This window comes from Cyprinodon tularosa, unplaced genomic scaffold (genome assembly GCF_016077235.1).
Source record: "Cyprinodon tularosa strain WSP-4 unplaced genomic scaffold, ASM1607723v1 ctg66, whole genome shotgun sequence".
Taxonomy (NCBI): domain Eukaryota; kingdom Metazoa; phylum Chordata; class Actinopteri; order Cyprinodontiformes; family Cyprinodontidae; genus Cyprinodon; species Cyprinodon tularosa.
Window position 1 is genome coordinate 4060184 of NW_024039407.1, and position 14713 is coordinate 4074896.

Below are 14713 nucleotides of genomic sequence, written 5' to 3' on the forward strand. Positions count from 1 at the left end.
TCTCTTTCAGAGTAAATGTGAATAACACTTCCACTTGTGCACACACAGACGGTGAGTAAGCAATATTAAGATCTGAATCAATAAAACAAACATGTTTTGTTTCACGCTTTACTGTCTCCTGGGATAAGGACAACAGGTCATAGTCATGTCTGCTATCAGGAGCAGCTGAGAACAGAGCAGTAGTTACTATATTAGTTATTTTTGTTAAGAGACACTGGAGAGCAGCAGATAAATAAATACATATAAATAATAATCTGAGCTTCCTTTAACAAACATTTAGTCCAAACTCATGTCTTCATCGTCGTCCTTCTTGTCTTTAGAGTCGTTCTCCTGATCGGACTTTGTTTCCGTCTCCATGGCTTTAGCAAAGGCCTCCACATCTGCAAGAAAATGTGAGCAAAGCATTTTTGAATAAACTGATGAATTCACTAAAGAAAAACAGAAAAAATGTGAAGGGATTTTAGAACAAAAATTAAAGTTTTTAATGGGGGAACAAGAAAACTGTTTTTGGTCATTTAAGCCATTTGATGGAAATTCAAGTTTCCATTGGTTGGTTCAAACCTATTAGAGTTGACTTGTTGCTTTTTGTATATCTGCTTCTGCCTCCTTGAACCCCAGTCGGCCTCAGCAGATGGCCGCTCACACTGAGCCTGGTTCTGCTGGAGGTTTCTTACAGTTAAAAGGGAGTTTTTCCTCTCCACTGTCGCTACAAGCATGTTAAGTGTGAGGGATTGCTTTTGAGTCAATGAGTTGATGCAATCAACGGGTTTTCCTTAGATAGAAAACTTTGAATCAATTTGACTGGATGATCTGGTGAACTGTAAATTGCCTTGAGATGATGTGTTGAGAATTGGCGCTATAGAAATAAACTGAATTGAATTGAAATTGATTAGTAAATTTTATTATTTTCTATTTCAACCACCAAATAAAAAATAAATGACAAAATCCCCTTTAAAGGTCTGTACCCAGCATTACGGGACCCCAAAACCATCAGAAAAAGGACTGGTGACCACGGAGCTCTTTTCTGGGAACGCTGGAGATTATTTCACAAAAAGCAGGTTTACTGAAAACTACAGGTGCTGGTCATAAAATTAGAATATCATGAAAAAGTAGATTGATTTCAGTAATTCCATTTAAAAAGTGAAACTTGTATATTATATTCATACATTACATACAAACTCATATATTTCAGATGTTTATTTTGTTTAATTTTGATGATTACAAATGACAACAAATGAAAATCTCAAATTCATCATATCAGAAAATTAGAATATTGTGAAAAGGTTCAAAATTGATGGCCCCTGGTGCCACACTCTAATCAGCTAATTAACTCAAACCACCTGCAAAAGCCTTTAAATGGTCTTTCAGTCTAGTTCTATAGGCTACACAATCATGGGGAAGACTGCTTACTTGACAGTTGTCCAAAAGACAACCATCGACACCTTGCACAAGGAGGGCAAGACACAAAAGGTCATCGCTAAAGAGGCTGGCTGTTCACAGAGCTCAGTGTCCAAGCACATTAATAGAGAGGCGAAGGGAAGGAAAAGATGTGGTCGAAAAAAGTGTACAAGCAAGAGAGATAACCGCACCCTGGAGAGGATTGTGAAACAAAACCCATTCAAAAATGTGGGGGAGATTCACAAAGAGTGGACTGCAGCTGGAGTGAGTGCTTCAAGAACCACCACACACAGACGTATGAAAGACATGGGTTTCTGCTGTCGCATTCCTTGTGTCAAGCCACTCTTGAACCACAGACAGCGTCAGAAGCGTCTTGCCTGGGCTAAAGAGAAACAGGACTGGACTGCTGGTGAGTGGTCCAAAGTCATGTTCTCTGATGAAAGTAAATTTTGCATTTCCTTTGGAAATCAAGGTCCCAGAGTCTGGAGGAAAAGAAGAGAGGCACTTCATCCACGTTGCTTGAAGTCCAGTGTAAAGTTTCCACAGTCAGTGATGGTTTGGGGTGCCATGTCATCTGCTGGTGTTGGTATATTGTGTTTTCTGAGGTCCAGGGTCAACGCAGCCACATACCAGGACGTTTTAGAGCACTTCATGCTTCCTGCAGCTGACCAACTTTTTGGAGATGCAGATTTCATTTTCCAACAGGACTTGGCACCTGCACACAGTGCCAAAGCTACCAGTACCTGGTTGAAGGACCATGGTATCCCTGTTCTTAATTGGCCAGCAAACTCTCCTGACCTTAACCCCATAGAAAATCTATGGGGTATTGTGAAGAAGAAGATGCAATACACCAGACCCAACAATTCAGAAGAGCTAAAAGCCACTATTAGAGCAACCTGGGCTATCATAACACCTGAGCAGTGCCACAGACTGATCGACTCCATGCCACGCCGCATTGCTGCAGTAATACAGGCCAAAGGAGGCCCAACTAAATACTGAGTGCTGTACATGCTCATACTTTTCATGTTCATACTTTTCAGTTGGCCAACATTTCTATAAATCCTTTGTTTTTATTGGTCTTCAGTAATATTCTAATTTTCTGATATGATGAATTTGAGATTTTCATTTGTTGTCATTTGTAATCATCAAAATTAAACAAAATAAACATCTGAAATATATGAGTTTGTATGTAATGTATGAATATAATATACAAGTTTCACTTTTTAAATGGAATTACTGAAATCAATCTACTTTTTCATGAAATTCTAATTTTATGACCAGCACCTGTATGTTTTGTAAACCTGAAATCAGGGAAACTGAGTCTTGTGTTTCCCAAATGCAATCTGAGGTGTGGGAAAACTCCTAACAGCTGTCACTGTAACAACACAAACATTTACTTTGGCTCTTACAGATCCCTTTTTCAAGGTTTGGGGATGATTTAGAAAAGAAAATCAGTAATCAGCATAGAGGTAAACTATGATTAGAAGGTCTGAGATGAAACCAGAAATAAGCCTAAAGGTTGTAGGAGGAAAAACAAAAAAAAGATGCAGAGTATGATCCAAAAAGCATCCTCTCCTCATGAATTTGGAAGCAGTATGCTTTGGGAAACAGTAATTAACTGCAGAGCAGAAAACAATTGTTCAGTTCATAGAGGATTGGATCACAAAGTGTCCTGAGATGCTTTGAACCTGGTAGCAAAGTACAGGTTTCCAAGTCTTAATGGGCTTACTGATCAAATTATTCATATTCTATAAATAAGTATATCACTTTAAAGTAACTCCCAGTGAAAGGCATTATATACATTAATTACACACAGACTGATGTTTACAAACCTTTTTTTCTTTTAAAAATGATAATTTTCAATTTCCAGCTAATGAAAACACATTTATTTTTAGAATATTACATTAGACCAAAAGTGGGACTAATGAGTTTGTCAAACACCAGCTTAAAAGTTATAATTTTTCTAAATGCACTATTGATTCGACACAAAAAGCCCCATTGGAACCTCTAATCTAATTTTTGGAATATGACCATACCCATTTTTTTTTTTTATAACGGAGCAAAGTTGCAAAAGCAGCAGGGGCTAAAGGAGATCTGTTCTTGATTTTATTTTAGCAAACGATCTGTAAAGAGTCATTCAAATACCAGATTGTAAGCCTTGATCTTTTCCAGTTAGTGATTATTTTATAGCCTTGTGAAGCTATGGCTTTAAAACAACAACAAAAGACAGAAATATATATAACAAATGTATCAAATTAAAAGCAAACAGTTATATTATAAAAATGTACCAAATGAGACCTTTAACGGATGAGACCTTTTTAGAAACATGCAGTTTCCCAGTCTACCAGCAGGTGGTGCCATTGTGACAAACAAAAAAAGTGGAAATCTAAAGGATTTTTTAGGAATAAAACAAATGTTTGGTTCAGCTCAACAAAGTATAATAATTCTACTACTACATTAAGTTGATCAAATCATTTAATGTTATGATATTATAGATATTTCAGGTTAGGGAAATGTTACGCTGATTTATTCATTTAAAACAGCGGTCCCCATCCACCGGGCCGCGGTCATTTGGTACCGGGCAAATACATGTATATATATATATATATATATATATATATATATATATATATATATATATATATATATATATATATATATATACATATATATATATATATATATAAGTTATCAGAGTCTGAGTGATGTTTTATTTTGAAAATATAAAAAATTGCGGTATTCTCTCCCAATTACATCAGTCGGTGCATCTGTGCCTCTTGACACAGGTTAATTCAGTTCAAGACTCATCCTATCTATAACATCCTATCTTTGTGAAGCGGGATTTTCTGCGGTTACATCGACCAAAACAAAACTACGGAGCAGTATGGACATCAGGAGCACACTTCGTGTGTCATTGTCTCCGATCTCCGATTACGCCTCGATGGGGCCGGCTTGTTTTATTTTTATGCTGTTTTTATTTGATTTTATGCCAGTTGTATCGTTTTACTTGATCGTATTTACCCCCCCCCCCTCGGCCGGTCCGTGAAAATATTGTCTGACATATAGCGGTCCGTGGTGCAAAAAAGGTTGGTGACCGCTGATCTGTTGTTCTAACATAAAAATGAAAATGTAACTTTTTTCATCTGATTGGAAACCTAAAAATGTATCATGACTGAAAGGAAAGCTTGGTTTCTGTCATTGTTGGAGCATCAATAAAACATGGAGGCCAGACAGTGAATAGAGACATGACTCACTGTATTAGTTTGGGTTACTAGAGAGAAGCACTGACCTCCTTTGTTGGCAGCATCAACAGCCTCTGCTGGGAGACCGAACTGGTTCATCAGAGGCCCCAACTGGCCCGACGCCAGAGCGCTGCTGAACATGCTCATAGCCTGAAACGGAGCCAGGAAAATCAGGAACAAATATTGACAAGGAGCTGAGGGAAGAACCAAAATAAATTCTTGATCTTAATCTGCTACAGAGACTGTGAATCAGAGAATAGCTGGATGCAGCGTCTACCTGCTGAAACTGAGGTGAGCTGAGCGTGTTGTTCAGCTCCTCTGAGCTCTGAAGCAGCGACTCTCCGGACGGCAGGTAAGGCGTCAGCCTCTGCTGCACCTCTGGGTTGGCCAGGATGGGAGCCATGACCTCAGGAGTCAGCACGCTGGCCAGGTCCACTGCAGGGAACAAAACCCCCAAAAAACTGAAATTCACATTTCCAATAAGCCTCTTGAACTACTGGTTTCAGCTATGATCCTTAGTGTGCATCTTCACGCTTTTCTGACACTGCAGGGCAGAGCTTGGTGTCAACATTTAAATAGACCCCTTGTTACAGTGGCAACAATTGTTTCTTTTTTGCACAAAAAGCTAATCTTTAAATGCAAAGATGTCCATACATTAGAATAAAAAAGAACTTTTGAAAATGTTCTAAAGTAAATGCCACAGATGGATGATGGACCATTGTTATTGAACCCATTATTCCTCCCTTCTCTGGTTCTGTTGTGCGTTTCCTGTGGGCCTACAGCCGACCTCACCTCCCTGACTGCTGGCAGGAACGTTCATGGTGGCCAGGATGCTCTGCAGGTCTCTGAGCTGGATGGGCTGCGTAGGGTTGGCCGCAGCCGCAGCTGCTGTGGCAGCGGGAGTGGACGGGGTGGTGGCCGTGGGAGAGGCTGCAGAGGTGGCCAGGGGGGTGATGGGAGTGGTGGGCACCTGGGAGGAGCCGAGCCGGCTGGCAGCAGAGGTGGAGGTTGGGGTGACGGCCGTGGACGGGCTGGGAAAGATCAGAGAGTTGCACAGAAGCAGTCAGTCTCTGTTGGTTCCTGCTTTCATAACATGATTAACATTTGATCACCTTGTTGTGGAATTGCTGACAGCAGGAACGCTACTGCTGCTGCTGCTGCTTCCCAGAAGGTTGGCCAAGCCTGGTCCAGCAAGAGCCCCAAGACCACCTGACATCATTAGAAACCAACATTACAATGCATCACATCCTCCTGTGTTCACTGCTGGCTCTGTAGTCTTCACCTACCAATCCCACCCAGACCGGTAGGTCCAATCAGCTGCATGAGCTGGTTGTGGCTCATGTTACCCAGAAGGCTCTGCAGACCACCCTCACCTTTAGGGAAAGAAAACAGGGAACGACACTCGTGGAACTGAGGTTTTACGTTTTCTTCAGCAATAGTTGCAGCATGCATGGCTGTGCTACCTCCCAGCGCTGACAGGTCGTGTCCTCCGCTGCTGCTGCCACCAAGGGCGCCTGGTATAGGCGGGTTGTTCAGGTACTCGTTCACTTTGCGACAGTATTCGTCATCCTTATCACTCTTCGGTTCCTGAAATCAGAACAAGTAAACAACACAAGGCAAGTCTTCAAGTATAATAAATATTCGTTATTACTGTAAAACACTAAACGCATAACCTGTGCATTTAAGTGTTTTTATTAGGATTTTAATGTGCAAACTAACACAAAGTAGATAATAACTGTAAAGTGAAAAGATTATGACATTACCTTTAATTAACAGTTAAAAATCTTAAAAGTGTGGAGGCCATTTTTAATCAGTGCTCCTGAGTTTGTTCATTGAATGAGCACTTTTCACAGTGACTTCATCACCTGCAGTATCCGCCCATTTAAACAGCTCAAAAGTGAAAATATTTATAGTTTTTCCTGCAAGAACACCTTCAAAAATTTATTTAGCAATTCTTTGCATAAATTCTGAACTTTAAAACTGATAATGAAGATAAAAATCAAAGCTCAGGCTGTATCCATCTCAGCTCGACCCTGCTGAGAGAAAAGAATCAAGCTGACGGTGTCATAGAGCAGACGCTGTGTTCAGAGTAATGCTATGCTGAGTTAATTCTCCATCACACACTCTGACTAAATATTTTCAATCAGTTCTTTTTAACAGTATATAAAATTTTATAAGTATATTAAAAAGTTAACATCCAAATGGGGTTGGAAAGAGGCAAACGCTTATCTAATCTATGCTGGCCACATAACATTAACTATTCCATATATATCTATAAATATGAACATATCCTTATATACTTCTACATAAGGATTATAATTACATCATGAGTAACAGCCTTCCTCTTACTAATTATATTTTTGTTACAAATTAGTGATAACTGATTATGATAAAACACAAATGTATAAAGATGTTAGCATCTTTACAAAACACTATATATATATATATATATATATATATATATATATATATATATATATATATATATATATATATATATATATATATATATATATATATATATATATATACACTACCGTTCAAAAGTTTGGGGTCACATTGAAGTCATTGCAATGTCCTTATTTTTGAAGGAAAAGCACTGTACTTTTCAATGAAGATAACTTGTCTAAACTAGTCTTAACTTTAAAGAAATACACTCTATACATTGCTAATGTGGTAAATTACTATTCTATCTGCAAATGTCTGGTTTTTGGTGCAATATCTACATCGGTGATTAGAGGCCCATTTCCAGCAACTATCAATCCAGTGTTCTTATGGTACAATGGGTTTGCTCATTGGCTCAGAAGGCTAATTGATCATTAGAAAACCCTTGTGCAATCATGTTCACACATCTGAAAACAGTTTAGCTCGTTACAGAAGCTACAAAACTGAACTTCCAGGCTACTGTGGGTACTATCTAATGAAGATGCCAGTTGGGGACCTGTGAGGCGCCTGTTTCTCAAACTAGAGACTCTAATGTACTTATCTTCTTGCTCAGTTGTGCAACGCGGCCTCCCACTTCTTTTTCTACTCTGGTTAGAGCCTGTTTGTCCTGTCCTCTGAAGGGAGTAGTACACACCGTTTTAGGAAATCTTCAATTTCTTAGCAATTTGTCGTGTGGAATAGCCTTCATTTCTAAGAACAAGAATAGACTGTCGAGTTTCAGATGAAAGTTCTCTTTTTCTGGCCACTTTGAGCGTTTCATTGACCCCACAAATGTGATGCTACAGAAACTCAATCTGCTCAAAGGAAGGTCAGTGCTTTTCTTCAAAAATAAGGACATTTCAATGTGACCCCAAACTTTTGAACGGTAGAGTATATACATATATCTGTTGTTTCAATTGAGGACAATTTTAAATACACATCTGTTTAGAAAAACTGCTTGCATACGTTTGCTGTGTTCCCCCCATGTTACCTGGTTGAACTGAATATGGATTTTCTTTTGTTTTTCTATTAAACATGATTTATTCTTCCCCACAGCTCTGATTGATGCGCTCCTTGCTTGACCTGTTACTTTAGATGGACAGCAGTAAAGTCCTTGCTTCAGATGAATGGTTGGACATTGTTACATGAGATCCCCAGAGCTTTGGATATTGTTTCATAACCTAAATCTGCTTTAAAATTCTCTATAATGTGCCGGCTCTGTTCCATGGTCCGTATAATTTTATTTTTTCCATTATTGGTCTCTAAAAAATCTCTAGACTTCACAGGACAGGTGTGTTCATACTACAGCCCAGCCAGCCGGGCTCTTCCAGGTGACCTATGTTGGTTGAACTGGATTTTATTCAATGATATCAAAGTACAAAGGTCTAAATACAAACAGACATCACATGTTTCTAGATTTTTATCTCCAAAACTAAAAAACAATGAACATTTTTCTTTCTGTTTCATCATTACGTGCTTCTCCCTTTAAAAAAAATCCAAACAATGGTCATGACGTTAATGGAAAAATTAACCAGCAGGTAAATTAGTCCTTTAGTTTTGAATCACTTAAGTTTAGTTTCCAACTGGCCCCGCTCTGATGGGCCTCATTGGGAGGCTGTTTTCTAAACTCCTGCTACAGTTTTTACTTCTGTTTTTTTTTTTTTTGGGGGGGGGGGGGGCTTTTTAAAAGACTAAAATGCAGATTTGTAATTGTTTCCAAAAACTATTCTCAGGAATAAGCTGTAATAAAAGAGTCTCCCTGAGCTCCATACCTGCATCCAGAAGAAGAGTCTTTTGGAGCCGGCTTTAAACTTCAGCACGTAAACCCGTCCGGTGGTGCACTGGTTGACCCGTTTGAACTCACAATCATCAGGGAAGATAATCAGGTCCTAAAACGGAGGAGCGAAGGTCATTTTAGAAACCCACCCCTGCTCTTTGGGTCAGCCTGTTAACCTACATCATCCACATTCCCGGTGGTGCGATCCTTCCAGCAGAAGTGGATAAGAGAGTCATCCGTCTGCTGGATGTAGACCTGACCTTTACGCTTGTCGGGGGTCACCGTGCTTCCCTTCATCGTCATCTTACCGGCCCGAAACTCCACCAGGTATTTACTGGAGGAGCCGCGGGAGCCTGATACCAGGCTGGGGAACAGAGCTCCAGATGCCATGATGAGGAGGAGGGTCTGCTGCAGGAAAGGAAGGAAAAAATGTGGTTTTACAACAGTTCTGGTCAGAAGTTTGGACAAACTAATCATGGGCATGGATGTCATAAATAAGCTAATGTTTTATTGAAACGGTCCTTTTAGCAGTTGGTATTGTGTAATACAACATTAAAAACTGTGGGTTTCCTTCACTAAATACCGATTCCAAATAAAAAAAAACCTAAATAATCATCCTGGTAGGATGCACAACTCTTCTTTTCTGGAATGATGGATTTGGTCTTCTGGTTCGGATCCAGAGATCACAGGTGAAGATCTAAGCAACTACAGAAACTCACCATTACCCTGATTTAACCATTCCTAAACAAACACGTGTTCAAGATCATCGTCTGTCTGAGTTTTACCCATCTATGCTACTAATTTAAGGTCAGCCTTCTCATTAAAACAGAACCTCATCATGATGCTACCGCACTCATGCTTCACAGCTAGCAGTGTCAAGAGTTTCACTGGTCTCAACATTAATGTGGGCCACTTTAGTTGCCTAAGATCTGAAGAAACTGTTGTTGGTAAATAAAGATGCGTGTTTGTGAAATTTTATACTTGACTGAGTGGCTTAGAGACAAAACAAACCAAAGGCAACTTGTGGCCCCCAGTGCTTTTAAAATAAGTAAAAATATGATTCAAATCATCTTTACTGATGACTGTATGTATTTTTCTTGTTAGGAAACTATATATGTAAAAGACTAAACAGTAGAGTGATCAAACATCCAGTTACCCAATGTCATTTAAAAAAATATTTCAAATATTAGTACCAATCTCAACATGATTTGAACTTAAAGTCTTTAATCTACAAGACTGCAGAAGAAATTCATTAAAAATTTGCAGGTTTATGTATAATAAACCACATTTTCTAGTTATTCTGTTTTGCTATTTCCAACCATCAGCTGTTTTCTTATTCTACCTTAAAAGACAGATAATAAAAATGCTCAATAAGCTCATCGCTTTATTACATAAAAACTTATTTTACAAGTAACATCCTCAGAATAAGATGCAAGGTGTGAAATTAGGAGTGAAAACAGGTTAGATATTGAAAAGATGCTAAATTACCTAAAGCTTAAAAGCCACATGATTTATATGTTTATTTCCACTACCTAAAAAAACAAAACAATTGAAACCAAACAAAAAACAAAAAAATAATTTTATGTCCGTTGGACAAGTGAAATGAAAGTGTCAATCCAAGCAGAACTGATGCAGAATCCTGCCGCAGACACTGAGATGACTGTGCATCCTGAGGATAAGGCTATGATTCCAGCTCCGTGGGGTCCAGACAGCTCTGGTTTCACATTTCATCCCCAATGATTAACCACGCATCAATAACAACAATTCAGACCTAAAAACACAAGGAAAAAACAGTATATACTCACATTTATCCTTCAGCTTGCAAGACGATGGTTCTCTGGGAGGACAGCTGTGATTGGCTGAGCCGCGGCGGTGCCTCGCTGTGATTGGTTCAGCTAGGCGTCAGTATGACGAATTTTAAAGCCCCTGCGCAAGTTCGGTAGAGATGACACAGGTTTCTCAAATAAAACAAAATCTTTCAACAACTGTTTTATTTTTTGTTAATGTCAATCATTAGCAGTTTAACGAAAATAAATCACTCAAAAAGGGAATATATCATAGAAATTAAACCAGGTTAAAAATGCTCTACAATGTTTGTATTACTAGGATTATTTATAGGATGAATTGATGAACTTCAAGAAAAAAGCTGAATATAATTAAACATCAGAATAATATCAAAGCTAGGTTTCTTATTAGAGTAAAAAATGACTTGAAATAAAATTATTTAAAAAAAAAATAAATAAAAAGGTTAATTTATCTTTTATTTACTCATTTTATTAAGTACATAATAGTATAGTATAGTATAGTAACCAAAAGGAAAATTTGATTATAGAACACAAACAATTTAGACATGAACACGATCGGACCTAAACTTATAATTGTTGACGATACATTTTTTTAAACATCTATTATTTTTTACCCAACTGCTGTGTAAATATATATCTTATTTTTACATATAAAAGTTAGATAAAAAACACTAGTTAATTTTTTATTCCAGAATAAATCACAATTATTTTATTATGTAAATATCTGCAAAGTAAGCAAGCAGAACTGGAGAGCTCCTTCAGTGACAGACTGCTGCACCCTAAATACACCAGCGTTATCACAGATCCTTCTTCCCAGCAGCTGTAAGACTCTATAACCACCACTATTACCAACAACCTCAATAAGTTATTACATTCATGCTGATTTTTGCAGTTTCTGTTTTAATAAGTTAAATAACATGCTGCTGTCATTTTGCACATCTCTGATGTTGCTGCTATTTTCAAATATCCATTACTGTAAAACTGTCCAAAGCTGTATATTGGTTATTTATTCTCTAGGTGCACAGTTTACGTTGTTAAAACACTTTACAGTACAGTGTTTTATTGTTTATCTTTTCACTCTTCAATATTATGTTATTCTCATACATTTTTCTTCAATCGTTTTGCTGCTGTAAACACCAGAATTTCCCCATTGTGGGACAATAAAAAGATTTTCTATTCTACCGGTATTCTAAACAAAAACAGATAAAATAATAAAAAAAAGGCTGAAAATATAAACACTAAAAGCTTGTTATTTATTATTTTTGTAAGCAATAATTTTAAATATAGAAAACTTGTTTCCAAAAGCAGCTAAGAAACAAAAAAAGAATCATTAAAATGTCATATAGTGCATCATTAAAACAGTTAATTGAGATGCCTTTACTCAGCAGGTTAATCAAAAATATCTGACATTTAAATATTAAAATATGCACAAATATATCAGCCCATGTTACACATTACCCCATTCGGCAGCACATTTCTTCTCATCTGAGGATACAGCATTCTGTCTTTATTTCTTTAAATATACATTTTTACTTTCCTGTAACTGCCATTTTTTCATTGCCTGCCACTAGTTAATAAATGTCAACCCCCATAGGCCAATAAAAAACACAATATATAGGATATTTCCATTCTACTTTAAGCATACCACATACCAAACAAAAGTTTATTAAAGGCTTAAAAAGAAGTTTCACCAAAAATTGCCCTTGAGAGCTAAATGAATGATGCCAGCCAGCAAGATTAATTACAGGATATCTTTACATATTTCATGTTACATACATTTTTACAGGAAAAAAATATTTTGGGCTATCCTTTCCAGCTGATTTTAAAATGCAAACAAGAATTATAATAATTATCAGTGGTTATGTTTTAACTCCGTAGAAACAGAAAGAAATTAAAGAATAATTTAGGCGGGAAAATTAATTTAATAGTTATTGAAAAGAAGAATAAATCATAGGTTATATTTCTCCATTCATTTCCCATTTTTCATACTATTCTAAACATAAAAAATGCTCACATTTCACAAAAAGTTGAATTTGTACCAGACTGTATGAAAACTATGTAACCTGATTAAAACAGATAAAGCATGTTGTTTTTTTAAAGCTTGCATATAAAAGCAAAAAAAAATAATTGGTACTAAAATACTATATTCATATTAAAGTATCAAATAATTTCATCTGTAGACATGCTATGATTCAGAGCCTTGATTAATATTCATCCTTGAGCGTTTTATTTTTCTTACATTAAAACAACAAATGCTCTTAACAGCGTTTGGCAAAAATACTGAGAGTTCAACATTTTCAAATAGAAAGGTATTCCACAAAATGCTAGCTTAGACTGTTTTCATGACAAAAAGTTCCACAAAATTGATACAAATAGTGTGGAAAATAATTTTTAAATATATTTTTGGTTAATAAACTGAAGCCTGAGCTCTCTAATGTCACTTTCTACAAAAAAAGGAAACTTAAAACATATTAAAAACAGTTTGATAAGAAATAAAAACTAAAAGGTCAAGTGTAGCATAATTCAGTCACTTTTACCACGGAACGCCTAAACAGAATTCAGAGAAAACTTCAAAATTCAACTAAAGAGTAAAATCAATCAGAGTGTGATTTCATCTCAGCGAATATTCAGTTCTTTAGTTTTGGACCATAAAGGTTTGTCAAAGAACATTTGTAAAAAAATTAATTTTTTGTTCTAAGGCAATTTAGGGCTGCAGCTCTCAAACCTGGTCCTCAGGGGCCACCGTCCTTGATTGAAATATTTCCCAGCTGTCACGCCGCCATCGCCACAAACCTCCCCTTTAACAAAATATCCCCATGGTTGAAACACAGTGTTGGTAGTATCATGCTGTGTGGATGCTTTTCTTTAGCAGGAGCAGGGAGACTGGAGTTTTTATGTACTCATGCACTAATGTCCATGTTTCACTTTCTATATCAGGAGGATTTTTGTGATTGTAAAACTACAAATGTGAAAAGTAAAAAAAATAGGTACCGGTAAATGCTTTTACCCCTCAAATAAATTTTTAAATAATGAAAATCTCAAGATGGTTTTACCAGTTTTCTGATTGTATCACACAGAAAAACAAGAACATATGAAATCATGACAAAGCATTTCATTTTCAATCCATAATTTATTACTTAAATATGCTCGTATGCATATGGTAACAGTAGGAGGAAAAGGAGGGCTCAACAAACAATGTAAACATTATAAAAGAGATGCTTGACAAAATAAAGAGACAGAGGGGATAAAGAGATGAAAATATCAACCATATTGAACTTGCAGGCTTCAAAAGTGCTTTTAAAAACAAATCAAAGAAAAGGGAAGAGCAGCTAGGAGAGATTCCACTGTACATATAAGTGCATAGGAGTGCGAGCACTGAAATGTGCAGTCATTATAAATGTTAGTGCTCAAAAAAAAAAAAAAAAAAAAGAATCATCCGACAACTGCAGCATCTACATATTTAGTGTTTTTGTTTTTAGCTTTCATTGGATCTTAAGAGCACATCGATCGCTTTCTGCAGAAGAAATTAGAGATGGAGGTTTGACTTTTCAGGAGGGCGGAGTGGATCAGTTTGCATAGGTCTATGGTGTCAACAGCATCTGGTGTCTGGAGCTGAGACTAAAAACGCAACCCAGACTTCTTAAAGGTCTCTCGTAAAGCTTTCTCTGCGACACAGTGCTGCTAGAGCTGCGGGAAGCCCCTCCTTTAAGACCCACCATTTATATAAAACAGACATGATTCACACTTTCAAACATTTTCCCTTTTCTATCCGACATTTTCACCCTTACTGTGTCAGTCTAAGTGTTTTTAACAATAGCTCTTTGAACATGTGAAAGTGCTCAGCACAGCTAAGAGATATTTTGGCATTCGTTTTAAAGGTGCAAATTAGCTGTCGTAAAAACATTCTGCTTCACGTTTAAAGGTTTGGAGAACACAAAACAAGGAGAAGCATAATAAATGTTTCTTGATTGGGCTTCACAATCCTGTTTGCTAGCACTTGGGTTTTATATTTCTGAAGGATTTCAGTTTTTATTTTTTTGTCAGGTCATTTGGAGAAGCCCGTTTTT

General features: G+C 37.0%; 1 protein-coding gene across 2 annotated transcripts; it reads right to left on the reverse strand.

The window, feature by feature from the left end:
• Positions 1–92: 92 nt before the first annotated feature.
• LOC119799440 (proteasomal ubiquitin receptor ADRM1-like) lies at positions 93–10788 on the reverse strand. 2 transcript variants are annotated; one of them, XM_038309339.1, is made up of 10 exons: positions 10647–10788; positions 9022–9246; positions 8837–8953; positions 6104–6227; positions 5927–6013; positions 5753–5849; positions 5433–5671; positions 4918–5075; positions 4688–4790; positions 93–380 (listed from the first exon to the last, which is right to left on the reverse strand). In XM_038309339.1, exons 2-10 carry the CDS (start codon positions 9229–9231, stop codon positions 277–279), a joined length of 1239 nt encoding a protein of 412 aa, XP_038165267.1. In that variant the 5' UTR covers positions 9232–9246; positions 10647–10788; the 3' UTR covers positions 93–276. The 2 variants fall into 2 exon arrangements, with proteins under 2 accessions (XP_038165267.1, XP_038165266.1); XM_038309338.1 differs by having other exon boundaries at positions 9022–9249.
• Positions 10789–14713: the final 3925 nt, after the last annotated feature.